Raw genomic sequence first — 13,645 nt, 5'->3', positions numbered from 1 at the left:
ACTGGGGCCCCACAAGGGTGCGTTCTGAGCCCTCTCCTGTACTCCCTGTTCACCCACGACTGCGTGGCCATGCACGCCTCCAACTCAATCATCAAGTTTGCGGATGACACTACAGTGGTAGGCTTGATTACCAACAACGACGAGACGGCCTACAGGGAGGAGGTGAGGGCCCTCGGAGTGTGGTGTCAGGAAAATAACCTCACACTCAACGTCAACAAAACAAAGGAGATGATTGTGGACTTCAGGAAACAGCAGAGGGAGCACCCCCCTATCCACATCGACGGGTCAGTAGTGGAGAAGGTGGAAAGTTTTAAGTTCCTCGGTGTACACATCACGGACAAACTGAATTGGTCCACCCACACAGACAGCGTCGTGAAGAAGGCGCAGCAGCGCCTCTTCAACCTCAGGAGGCTGAAGAAATTCGGCTTGTCACCAAAAGCACTCACAAACTTCTACAGATGCACAATCGAGAGCATCCTGTCGGGCTGTATCACCGCCTGGTACGGCAACTGCTCCGCCCACAACCGTAAGGCTCTCCAGAGGGTAGTGAGGTCTGCAGAACGCACCACCGGGGGCAAACTACCTGCCCTCCAGGACACCTACACCACCCGATGTCACAGGAAGGCCATAAAGATCATCAAGGACAACAACCACCCAAGCCACTGCCTGTTCACCCCGCTATCATCCAGAAGGCGAGGTCAGTACAGGTGCATCAAAGCAGGAACCGAGAGACTGAAAAACAGCTTCTATCTCAAGGCCATCAGACTGTTAAACAGCCACCACTAACATTTAGCGGCCGCTGCCAACATACTGACTCAACTCCAGCCACTTTAAAAATGGGAATTGATGGAAATTATGTAAAAATGTACCACTAGCCACTTTAAACAATGCCACTTAATATAATGTTTACATACCCTACATTACCCATCTCATATGTACAGTGGGGCAAAAAAGTATTTAGTCAGCCACCAATTGTGCAAGTTCTCCCACTTAAAAAGATGAGAGAGGCCTGTAATTTTCATCATAGGTACACTTCAACTATGACAGACAAAATGAGAAACAAAAATCCAGAAAATCACATTGTAGGATTTTTAATGAATTTATTTGCAAATTATGGTGGAAAATAAATATTTGGTCTATAACAAAAGTTTATCTCAATACTTTGTTATATACCCTTTGTTGGCAATGACAGAGGTCAAACGTTTTCTGTAAGTCTCCACAAGGTTTTCACACACTGTTGCTGGTATTTTGGCCCATTCCTCCATGCAGATCTCCTCTAGAGCAGTGATGTTTTGGGGCTGTTGCTGGGCAACACGGACTTTCAACTCCCTCCAAAGATTTTCTATGGGGTTGAGATCTGGAGACTGGCTAGGCCACTCCAGGACCTTGAAATGCTTCTTACGAAGCCACTCCTTCGTTGCCCGGGCGGTGTGTTTGGGATCATTGTCATGCTGGAAGACCCAGCCACGTTTCATCTTCAATGCCCTTGCTGATGGAAGGAGGTTTTCACTCAAAATCTCACGATACATGGCCCCATTCATTCTTTCCTTTACACGGATCAGTCGTCCTGGTCCCTTTGCAGAAAAACAGCCCCAAAGCATGATGTTTCCACCCCCATGCTTCACAGTAGGTATGGTGTTCTTTGGATGCAACTCAGCATTCTTTGTCCTCCAAACACGACGAGTTGAGTTTTTACCAAAAAGTTATATTTTGGTTTCATCTGACCATATGACATTCTCCCAATCTTCTTCTGGATCATCCAAATGCTCTCTAGCAAACTTCAGACGGGCCTGGACATGTACTGGCTTAAGCAGTGGGACACGTCTGGCACTGCAGGATTTGAGTCCCTGCCGGCGTAGTGTGTTACTGATGGTAGGCTTTGTTACTTTGGTCCCAGCTCTCTGCAGGTCATTCACTAGGTCCCCCCGTGTGGTTCTGGGATTTTTGCTCACCGTTCTTGTGATCATTTTGACCCCACGGGGTGAGATCTTGCGTGTAGCCCCAGATCGAGGGAGATTATCAGTGGTCTTGTATGTCTTCCATTTCCTAATAATTGCTCCCACAGTTGATTTCTTCAAACCAAGCTGCTTACCTATTGCAGATTCAGTCTTCCCAGCCTGGTGCAGGTCTACAATTTTGTTTCTGGTGTCCTTTGACAGCTCTTTGGTCTTGGCCATAGTGGAGTTTGGAGTGTGACTGTTTGAGGTTGTGGACAGGTGTCTTTTATACTGATAACAAGTTCAAACAGGGGCCATTAATACAGGTAACGAGTGGAGGACAGAGGAGCCTCTTAAAGAAGAAGTTACAGGTCTGTGAGAGCCAGAAATCTTGCTTGTTTGTAGGTGACCAAATACTTATTTTCCACCATAATTTGCAAATAAATTCATTAAAAATCCTACAATGTGATTTTCTACATTTTTTTTTCTCATTTTGTCTGTCATAGTTGAAGTGTACCTATGATGAAAATTACAGGCCTCTCTCATCTTTTTAAGTGGGAGAACTTGCACAATTGGTGGCTGACTAAATACTTTTTTGCCCCACTGTATATACTGTACTCTATATCATCTACTGCATCTTGCCATCTTTATGTAATACATGTACCACTAGCCACTTTAAACTATGCCACTTTATGTTTACATACCCTACAGTACTCATCTCATATGTATATACCGTACTCTATACCATCTACTGCATCTTGCCTATGCCGTTCTGTACCACCACTCATTCATATATCTTTATGTACATATTCTTTATCCCTTTACACTTGTGTGTGTATAAGGTAGTAGTTGTGGAATTGTTAGGTTAGATTACTTGTTGGTTATTACTGCATTGTCGGAACTAGAAGCACAAGCATTTCGCTACACTCGCATTAACATCTGCTAACCATGTGTATGTGACTAATAAAATTTGATTTGATTTGATACGTATCATGCCCATTTATAGGCAGTCACTTGAACAGAAGATAGATTTCAGACTTTCCACTTCCTGGTCACAAATTGTGCTGCCAAAGGAGTTCTGTTTTACCCACAGACAAAATTCAAACGGTTTTAGAAACTAGAGAGTGTTTTCTATCCAATAGTAATAATAATATGCATATTGTACGAGCAAGAATTGAGTACGAGGCCGTTTAAATTGGGCACGTTTTTCCCCAAAAGTGAAAACAGCACCCCCTGTCCTCAACCTTTATTTAACTAGGCAAGTCAGTTAAGAACAAATTCTTATTTACAATGACGGCCTCCCAAAAGGCCTCCTGCGGGGACGGGGGCTGGGATTAAAAATAAATTAAGTGAAAAATATAGGACAAAACACGCATCACGACAAGAGAGACAACACAACACTACATAAATAGAGACCTAAGACGACAACACAGCATCGCAGCAACACATGACAACACAGCATGGTAGCAACACAACATGACAACAACATGGTAGCAACACAACATGCCAGCAGCACAACATGGTAGCAGCTCAAAACAGGGTACAAACATTATTGGGCACAGACAACAGCACAAAGGGCAAGAAGGTAGAGACAACAATACATTGTGCAAAGCAGCCACAACTGTCAGTAAGAGTGTCCATGATTGAGTCTTTGAATGAAGAGATTGAGATTAAACTGTCCAGTTTGAGTGTTTGTTGCAGCTTGTTCCAGTCGTTAGCTGCAGCGAACTGAAAAGACGAGCGACCCAGGGATGTGTGTGCTTTGGGGACCTTTAACAGAATGTGACTGGCAGAACGGGTGTTGTATGTGGAGGATGAGGGCTGCAGTAGATATCTCAGATAGGGGGGAGTTAGGCCTAAGAGAGTTTTATAAATAAGCATCAACCAGTGGATCTTGCGACGGGTATACAGAGATGACCAGTATAGAGTAAGTATAGATGTGTATAGAGTGCACTGATGTGTCCTATAAGGAGCATGGGTGTCAAATCTGATGGCCGAATGGTAAAGAACATCTAGCCGCTCGAGAGCACCCTTACCTGCCGATCTATAACTTACGTCTCCGTAATCTTATATGGGTACGACGGTCATCTGAATCAGGGTTCATTTGGCAGCTGGGGTGAAAGAGGAGTGATTACGATATAGAAAACCAAGTCTATATTTAACTTAGCCTGCAGCTTTGATATGTGCTGAGAGAAAGACAGTGTACCGTCTAGCCATACTCCCAAGTACTTGTATGAGGTGACTACCTCACGCTCTTAACCCTAATCACACCTGTGGGGAGAGGGCGATTCTTCTTACCAAACCACATGACCTTTGTTTTGGAGGTGTTTCAGAACAAGGTTAAGAGCAGAAAAAGCTTGTTGGACACTAAGAAAGCTTTGTTGTAGAGCATTTAACACAAAATCCAGGGAGGGGCCAGCTGAGTATAAGACTGTATCATCTGCATATAAATGGATGAGAGAGCTTCCTACTGCCTGAGCTATGTTGTTGGGGCCTAGGATCGAGCCTTGGGGTACACCCTTGGCGACAGGCATTGGCTGAGACTGCAGATATTCTGACTTTATACACTGCACTCTTTGAGAGAGAGGTAGTTAGCACACCAGGCCAAAGACCCCTCAGAGACACCAGTACTCCTTAGCCGGCCCACAAGAATGGAATGGTACCGTATCAAAAGCTTTGGCCAAATAAATAAAAGTAGCAGCACAACATTGCTTAGAATCAAGGGCAATGTTGACATCATTGAGGACCTTTAAGGTTGCAGTGACACATCCATAACTTGAGCGAAAACCAGATTGCATACCAGAGAGAATACTATAGACATCAAGAAAGCCAGTCATTTGATTATTGACAAGTTTTTTCAGCACTTTTGATAAACAGGGCAAAATAGAAATAGGCCTATAACAGAAAGGAACCCCTTTAAATAAAGGATGAACCGTGGCTGCCTTCCAAGCAATGGGAACTTCCACAGCGAGGAGAGCCAGGTTAAAAAGGTCAGAGATAGGCTTGGTGATGATAGGGGCAGTAACTTTAAAGAAGAAAGGGTCGAAACCATCTGACCCAGATGTTTTTTTGTTGGTCAAGTTTAAGGAGCTCCTTTAGCCCCTCGGACTCAGTGTGACCGCCTGCAGGGGGAAACTTTGTAGCAGGGCAGGGAAAAAAAGGGAGGAGCATCAGGGCTAGTTGCTGGGAGATGAGGAAATTAGGAAATGTTGGACGAGCAAGGAGGCATTGCTGAGTCAAACAGGAATCCTGACTTAATGAATTGGTGATTAAAGAGCTCAGCCATGTGCTTCTTGTCGGTAACAACCACATCATTAATTTAAAGGGACATGGGCAGCTGTGAGGAGGAGAGTTTATTCTCCAGGTCGTTAACCGTTTTCCAGAACTTCTTGGGGTTAGACCCACAGAGAGAACTGCTCCTTAAAGTAACTTCCTTTGGCCTTCCGGATAGCCTGAGTGCACTTATTTCTCATTTGCCTGAACGAGACTCAGTCAGCTGAGTATGCGTGTGCCGAGCCTTTCGCCAAATGCAATTCTTGAGGTGGTGAAACTCTGCAAGAAAACGGTCGAACCAGGGGCTGAACCTGTTTTTAATTCTCATTTTCTTTATGGGGGCGTGTTTGTTAACAATACCACTGAAAATATCAAAAAAATAAGGTCCAAGCGTCTTCGACAGAGGGGATCAAGCTGATTCTATACCAATTTACAGACGTCAGGTCATGAAGGAAGGTTTGCTCATTAAAGTTTTTTAGCAAGCCTCTATGACAAATCAGGACAGGTCGTTTCACTGAGCAGCTATTAAGAACACAGGCTGTAAAGCAGTGATTACTAAGGTCATTACAGAAAACACCAGACTGATACCTATCAAGATTATTTGTGAGGATAACATTGAGGAGAGTTGCCTTTTCTGGGTGTTTGGAGTCATACCTTGTGGGATTGGTAATAATCTGGGAAAGATTTAGGGAGTCCCATTGCTTTAGGACTTGGTCAGGATGTTTAAGCATGTCCAAATTGGGGCTGGCAACAGTAGACGGGCCAGGGCGTACATTCACATTTCCAGATATCATTAACAATCAAGGCACGGCAGAGGACAGTGTTGGTTTATGACATTTGAATATGCATTAGATGGCAACAAGATAATATTGTACAGCAATTTCATCAGGTAACGTGAATACAACGCCGGCGAGAGGTGGTTAGAATAGGATGGGAGGCCAAAAGTCTGTGTAACCAATAGATAGTCAGAGTCCCGAGTGTGGGAACAAACATGGTCTTTCCCACGGTTGGGTGAACATGAAAGTTCATAGTCAACAAAGCATGCAGGAGTCATGAGGCAAATAGCAAAATGCACAAGAAAAAATATATATATTTACATTTACATTTAAGTCATTTAGCAGACGCTCTTATCCAGAGCGACTTACAAATTGGTGCATTCACCTTATGATATCCAGTGGAACAACCACTTTACAATAGTGCATCTAACTCTTTTAAGGGGGGGGGGGGGGTTAGAAGGATTACTTTATCCTATCCTAGGTATTCCTTAAAGAGGTGGGGTTTCAGGTGTCTCCGGAAGGTGGTGATTGACTCCGCTGACCTGGCGTCGTGAGGGAGTTTGTTCCACCATTGGGGTGCCAGAGCAGCGAACAGTTTTGACTGGGCTGAGCGGGAACTGTACTTCCTCAGAGGTAGGGAGGCGAGCAGGCCAGAGGTGGATGAACGCAGTGCCCTTGTTTGGGTGTAGGGCCTGATCAGAGCCTGAAGGTACGGAGGTGCCGTTCCCCTCACAGCTCCGTAGGCAAGCACCATGGTCTTGTAGCGGATGCGAGCTTCAACTGGAAGCCAGTGGAGAGAGCGGAGGAGCGGGGTGACGTGAGAGAACTTGGGAAAGTTGAACACCAGACGGGCTGCGGCGTTCTGGATGAGTTGTAGGGGTTTAATGGCACAGGCAGGGAGCCCAGCCAACAGCGAGTTGCAGTAATCCAGACGGGAGATGACAAGTGCCTGGATTAGGACCTGCGCCGCTTCCTGCGTGAGGCAGGGTCGTACTCTGCGAATGTTGTAGAGCATGAACCTACAGGAACGGGTCACCGCCTTGATGTTAGTTGAGAACGACAGGGTGTTGTCCAGGATCACGCCAAGGTTCTTAGCACTCTGGGAGGAGGACACAATGGAGTTGTCAACCGTGATGGCGAGATCATGGAACGGGCAGTCCTTCCCCGGGAGGAAGAGCAGCTCCGTCTTGCCGAGGTTCAGCTTGAGGTGGTGATCCGTCATCCACACTGATATGTCTGCCAGACATGCAGAGATGCGATTCACTACCTATATACCTATATATAACGACTTGGGGCCATTCATTGTAAGTTTGGAGTCACTCGCCACAGCAGTGCCTGTGTGCTGGAGGCGAGCGAAAGCTCGGTAGAGAGGGGGGAGTGTGGTGGGGGTAACTGTACCAGACAGTTGGAGACAAGCCATGGCAGACGGTGAACAGATCAGGCAACGGGAGTAGGTGTCACACCCACTTGGGAGAAGCTTTTATTTTTGGAGGCAGATTTCTTATAGATGGATGGATGGATGGTCACTGAACAGCGGGAGTGGTCTTCAAAGGCCTCTGGATTTGGGTGGGGTAGCCTGTGAGACTCCTGCCATTTGTTGTGCTCAAAGGCTTCGACACCTCTCACTTCACACCTCAGTTCTACTTGAAGTTATATCTGGTCTTTCTCAGTTCCAGGTTGGATGGTGTCCTCTGGTCTCTGCTGTTTGTTTGCCAGAGCACCCTCTGTATAGCTTGGGGAAATGAATCTTTGGTAGGAGTAATACTTCCAGGTAATTTTGTCCAAAATGAGGTTGTAGGTTTGGAGTTTTGATCTGGAGTGAAGGTTATGCTGTGGAGGGTAGCATCCTGTATGTCCCTGCCGAAAAATCCAAGTTTATCTAAAAAATTGAAAAATGCGAGAGCTCACATGCAGCTATTTCTCTCCCTCCCTCCCTTTTACTTCATTGACAAATCCCTACTGTTGACCAATCGCTAACGAGGGGTTGTAGACTTTGGCTTGCCGAAGAAACCCTTGCCAAAGTCCAAAAGGAACAAAAACGTCACACAATGTTGTCATAAATAGTTAAATAAAGGTTAAATAAATAAAAAATGATATACACACAAGCTGTTCCAAACTGTTTCGGCTGGGAAGCGCCCGGATGCCCTTTAGCCTTCGTTTCTCTTTCCTCCACACATTCAGCTCTCCATCTCTCCTTTTCACCTCACATTTCTACCACTTAACAATTCCTCCACTTTTTACACTTCCACCCTCAACCCCTCTCTTCCACTCTCTCCCCCTTCTTCCTCATACCCCGGTCCTTGTAAAGGTTGCGTTTTGCCTTGTCTTGTTTGTATTTTGAGCCCCATCTCGTTCTCTGTGTCTCCCGTCTCCTCTACAGTGAAGACAGAGCCAGGAGTCTGTACACCCGTCTCTGCTACACCTGCCCCGTCGCCCCCTGTAACAGCCCCTGTTGCCTTCTCCACCCATGTAGCTGCTCCTCCCACTGCCTTCGCCTCAGTCAAACTGGAGCAGGGGGCCGACACCAGCTCACACCACCACGTCGAGGTCATCAAGTAAGGACAACTCGGATGCAATAGGAGTTATTACAAAGGGGTCCCAGGAGAACCTGAACTAAGCTCATACCACATCAGTTACACTATAAATGGCGTTGGCCGTTGGCTAACAAGTAAGTACTACTTAGATATATCAGAGCCAAAACAGTATATGCTATGAAAAGGACTGGCTATTTGCGAACAAGGAAGCACCAAACCGTTAGCATAGCAGCACAAGCATTGTTCTACACCACAGAAGCAAAGTGGGCTATTGGATATGGATGGTTTTGGCACCACACCCAGACCTATGGGTTTGCTTGAGAGTCTGTTGGTGTCTTGTGTGTGGTAATGTGTTTGTGCCTCTCCTGGCTCCTCAGCACGGAACACATAGAGACCCTCATGCAGCTGCTCACCGCCGTGGTGAAGAAGTCCCCCCTCATCGTACCCGAGAAGAGTAAGCTCCCTTCATCATTTTCGTTGTTCTCACTTCTGATTCTCTTTACATCCATTCTTCTTCGACGATTTGCCATGTAAATAAAGCTTGAGTGAGACGGATGGGATGTTAAACCGGTGTCCTGACACTGTGGTCATTAAAAAGCCCATGCCACTTATCGCAGGACTAGGGGTGTTAAAAGTCCCAACCTGGTCCCATTTCTCATTCTTAATTGGCGTATCACTCCTCACCTCTCCACCATGCTATCTAATGTGTGGTGGGCATTCGGGCACATAATGGTCGTGGTGCATCACCCGAGTGGTTGCCACACATTGGTGGTGGATGAGGTGAGTTTCCCCTTTACTATGTAAAAGTGCTTTGAGTGCCTTAGTTGGTAGAAAGGCGCTATATAAATCCAATCTATTATTATTATTATTATTATTATGTAGAAGACTGTATGTTGTGTGTTGTATGGTTAATACTGTGTTGTGTTGTCTAGCCGAGGACTCCCATCCGTTCTGTGCCGTGTCCACTGAGCAGTTTTACTCCTGGAACATTGGGAAACGCAGGGCAGCGGAGGTAAAGATTGTTTGTTTGTGTTGTTGGCCGTGTGTTTGTTAGTCTGGCTGTGTACAACGTGTGTAAACACGTCAGAGTTCATTAGTGTTGTTTATGTGTGTTTACACATGTGTTTACACATGACTGCATATTTTCTGCTTACCTCATGTCTCCCTGTCCAGTCGGATTCTTCTCTCTCTATTTTTGCCCCGTCATCATCCTCCTCTTTCATCTCTACAAAATACACACACACACACACACACACACACACACACACACACACACACACACACACACACACACACACACACACACACAAATGCTGCCTAGAGCCCCTGTAAACCCATTATCTATGGAGACAGTCTAGACGGGTTTTCTACTCTATTCTCTATCTGACAGTCAGTCTCTCAGACAGCAGTGTTCTATGCTGCCTGCCCCAGAGCCCAGAGCTCAGACTTATTCTACCCAGGAACACAGTATGATGATTATGAGTGTGTGGCAATGGTCCACCCGAGGCTTACTACTGACTCTGTCATGGTAACTCATATCTCCTATGAACTCATAAAAGAGGTTCAGAGGGAGTAATGCCCGAAGACACCCTGGAGAGGGCTGGCTCTGTGCTCTCTGGCTAGAATCCAATTTGTTAAAATCCTCTGTTTAGTCCATATCAACAGACTCCATGTGATTAATATGCTCAATAATATTTGAGTGACAGCTGCTGAAAGAATAAAGGGAGATTTCTGAGAATTGTGAGGAATCAGAGCTGTCCTCCCATCTATTAATTGTATTGTACTATGTCTTCTGACCCATGATTTACATTGTGATCGTCATTAATAAAGACATTAGGACAGAAAAAAGGATTCTGAGCTATCTCCATTATAATGTGCAAGGTGTGTTGACTGGTTTGTATTTAGTATGTATATAGACGTAACTGCCAAAATAAAGGAAACGCCAACATGAAGTGTCTTAATAGGACGTTGGGCCACCACAAACCAGAACAGCTTCAATGCACCTGGGCATAGATTCTACAAGTGTCTGGAACTCTGTTGGAGTGATGTGACACCATTCGTCCTCGAAATTCCATAGTTTGGTGTTTTATTTGGCGGAAAACTCTCTCAGGTACCGCTCCAGAATCTCCCATAAGTGTTCAATTGGGTTGATATCTATTGACTTTACATTGTTTTCATGCTCATCCAACCATTCAGTGACCACTTGTACCCTGTGAACGGGGGGGCATTGTCATCCTATGGGAGCATAGCCATGGTAGCCATAATAATGGCCTTCTCAGCATTTTTATACATGACCCTAAGCATTATGGGATGTTAATTGCATAATTAACCCAGGAACCACACCTGTGTGGAAGCACCTGCTTTCAATATCCTTTGTATCCCTCATTTACACAAGTGTTTCCATTATTTTGGCGAGTACCTGTGTGTTGACTTGAGTGCACTTGAAATTAAGTTGATATGGTTGTCTCACTGTAGCTCCAGCGTGCGGTGGCAGTGAAGCGTGTGGTCCAGGATGTATTGGAGCGCTGCCCCCGCCTGCAGGCCCTCACCCCCCCTAAGACCAGAGAGGTGGTCCAGTGGTGCCGACAGAGAGGCTACACACCCCCGGACCCCGAGCCCCTACGCAGCAGCAGGCCTGACGAAGGGACCATAGAGGATATCCTCACACAGATAGACAACGAACCAGGTAGAGTGTGGGTGGGTGGGGGTGAGGTGAGGAGGGTTGTTGTTGTGTGTAGGCGTGTGTGTGAGAGAAAGAGAGATGTTATGATTTTTAGAAGAGTGCGTGTGCATGCCACTCTAACTCTATTATGAGGCATTTTGTAACCTTTTTCAATATTCAATGTACTGCGTTATTAGTGCTAGAATGCAGGCCTGCCTGGTATTCACAGGCAGTCCTCATTAATTCTCTCCATTGTTCCTGTTCCTGCGTGGAGGAGAAAGGAGGCCTCTAGCCTGATGAGTCACACACCAGGCTGAGAGCCCAAACAACCAAGCTCTGTTCTGCGAGGATTTGCTCTGATCACTATTGCCCAAATGCACACTCTCTTTTGCTCTCTCTTTTTCAATACACTCTCTCTACCTCACTCACTCTCACTGTCTTTCTCTGCATGTCTAAATACAAAGTTCGGAACAGATGTGCTCAGCCTTCACACCTCTTTAAAAGCTCTCGCCTGTTTAAAGCTCTCCCCTGTTAGCCTATTTTCAAGATGTAATTCATATAAAGAGCAAGGAAGTCTTTATTTACGGTACACCAAAGTTGTTTATTTACATTTCTCTAAATTGTCCATTTATCTTGATTCAACCTCTGTCCTTCTACTCCTTCTATGGAGTACAGAGCAATATACACTGTGTACAAAATGACTGACCAGGTGAATCCAGGTGAAAGCTATGATCCCTTATTCAATCAGTGTAGATGAAGGGGAGGATACATTTTTTTTTAAATCTGAGTGACAACAATTGAGACATGGATTGTGTATGTGTGCCGTTCAGAGGGTGAATGGGCAAGTGCCTTTGAACGGGGTATGGTAGTAGGTGCCAGGTACACCGGTTTGTGTCAAGAACTGCAACGCTGCTGGGTTTTTCACGCTCAACAGTTTCCCGTGTGTACAGTGCATTCGGAAATTATTCAGACCCCTTGACTTTTTCCACATTTTGTTATGCTACAGCCTTATTCAAAAATTGAATAAATTGTTTTTCCTCGTCAATCTTCATACAATACCCTATAATGACAAAGTGAAGAAATACCTTATTTACATAAGTATTCAGACCCTTTTCTATAAGACTTGAAATTTTGCTCAGGTGCATCCTGTTTCCATTGCTCATCCTTAAGAAGTTTCTACAACTTGATCAGAGTCCACCTGTGGTAAATTCAATTGATTGGACATGATTTGGAAAGGCACACACCTGTCTATATAAGGTCCCACAGTTCACAGTGCATGTCAGAGCAAAATCCAAGCCATGAGGTCGAAGCAATTGTCTGTAGAGCTCTGAGACAGGATTGTGTCGAGGCACATATCTGGGGAAGGGTACCAAAATATGTCTGCAGCATTGAACGTCCCCAAGAACACCTGTGGTCTCCATCATTTTTAAATGAAGCAGTTTGGAACCACCAAGACTCTTAGAGCAATCAGGTGAGGAGGGCCTCGTTCAGGGAGGTGACCAAGAACCCGATGTTTTGTACACTCAGTGTAGACGCTCACACATTTCACAGCTCATTTCACCCCGCTGCTACTTTAGGCTGTAGATAGAGAACATTCGCGGTTATTGGAACCTTTGTGTGTGCGTTAACTTGTGTGTATACATCATTTTGTAGAGTGCCCCTCTACCCTGGGTAGCTGTGAGGAGTTGGTCCAGCGGTTGGAGCAGCTGCAGACCCTGCTGAAGACTGAGCCAGAGGATGACGATGATGAAGTCCTAGACATCGTCAGTGTGACCCCACCCTCTCAGAAGTTAAAGGTCAAAGAAGAGGAACAGGAAACGGACCCCGAGCCCAAGTACTTCCTGGCCCCATGCCCCTCGGCCCAGTTCGTCAGCGACACAGCCCAACAGGTGAGGAGCTACATTGCCTTGCAAAAGTATTCACCCCACTTGGCGTTTTTCCTATTTTGTTGCATTACAACCTGTAATTTAAATTGATTTTTATTTGGATTTCATGTAATGGACATACACAAAATAGTCCAAATTGGTGAAGTGAAATTAAAAAAAGAACTTAAAAGAAAAATTACACCAGGAAGGTGGTGCGTACATATGTATTCACCCCCTTTGCTATGAAGCCCCTAAATAAGATCTGGTGCAACCAATTACCTTCAGAAGTCACATAATTTATTAAATAAAGTCCACATGTGTGCAATCTAAGTGTCACCTGTTCTGAAAGGCCCCAGAGTCTGCAACACCACTAAGCAAGTGGCACCACCAAGCAAGCGGCACCACGAAGACCAAGGAGCTCTCCAAACAGGTCAGGGATAAAGTTGTAGGGAAGTACAGATCAGGGTTGGGTTATAGAAAAATGTCCGAAACTTTGAACATCCCACGGAGCACCATTAAATCCATTATTCAAAAATGGGAAGAATATGGCACCACAACAAACCTGCCAAGAGAGGGCCGCCCACCAAAACTCATGGAC

At 45.4% G+C, this 13,645-nt stretch overlaps 1 protein-coding gene and 1 long non-coding RNA gene across 3 annotated transcripts in view; one reads left to right on the top strand and one right to left on the bottom strand.

Moving 5' to 3' along the window:
* LOC139560339 (uncharacterized) overlaps positions 1–7,425 on the bottom strand; it is a 28,653-nt gene extending 21,228 nt beyond the window's left edge. The window contains exon 1 of the long non-coding RNA XR_011671918.1: positions 7,385–7,425. This is a non-coding gene — a long non-coding RNA (uncharacterized lncRNA). The remainder of the gene's footprint in view (positions 1–7,384) is intronic.
* yeats2 (YEATS domain containing 2) overlaps positions 1–13,645 on the top strand; it is a 74,260-nt gene that overhangs the window by 53,990 nt on the left and 6,625 nt on the right. For both annotated transcript variants that reach the window (XM_071377018.1, XM_071377017.1), the window contains 5 exons: positions 8,367–8,541; positions 8,898–8,974; positions 9,453–9,532; positions 10,996–11,206; positions 12,836–13,071. In XM_071377018.1, coding sequence (XP_071233119.1) covers positions 8,367–8,541; positions 8,898–8,974; positions 9,453–9,532; positions 10,996–11,206; positions 12,836–13,071 — 779 coding nt within the window. The remainder of the gene's footprint in view (positions 1–8,366; positions 8,542–8,897; positions 8,975–9,452; positions 9,533–10,995; positions 11,207–12,835; positions 13,072–13,645) is intronic.

Source organism: Salvelinus alpinus, chromosome 30 (assembly GCF_045679555.1).
Source record: "Salvelinus alpinus chromosome 30, SLU_Salpinus.1, whole genome shotgun sequence".
NCBI classification, from domain to species: Eukaryota; Metazoa; Chordata; class Actinopteri; order Salmoniformes; family Salmonidae; genus Salvelinus; species Salvelinus alpinus.
Note: the sequence above shows the minus strand (reverse complement) of the source record. Positions and strands in the feature narration are given on the sequence as shown.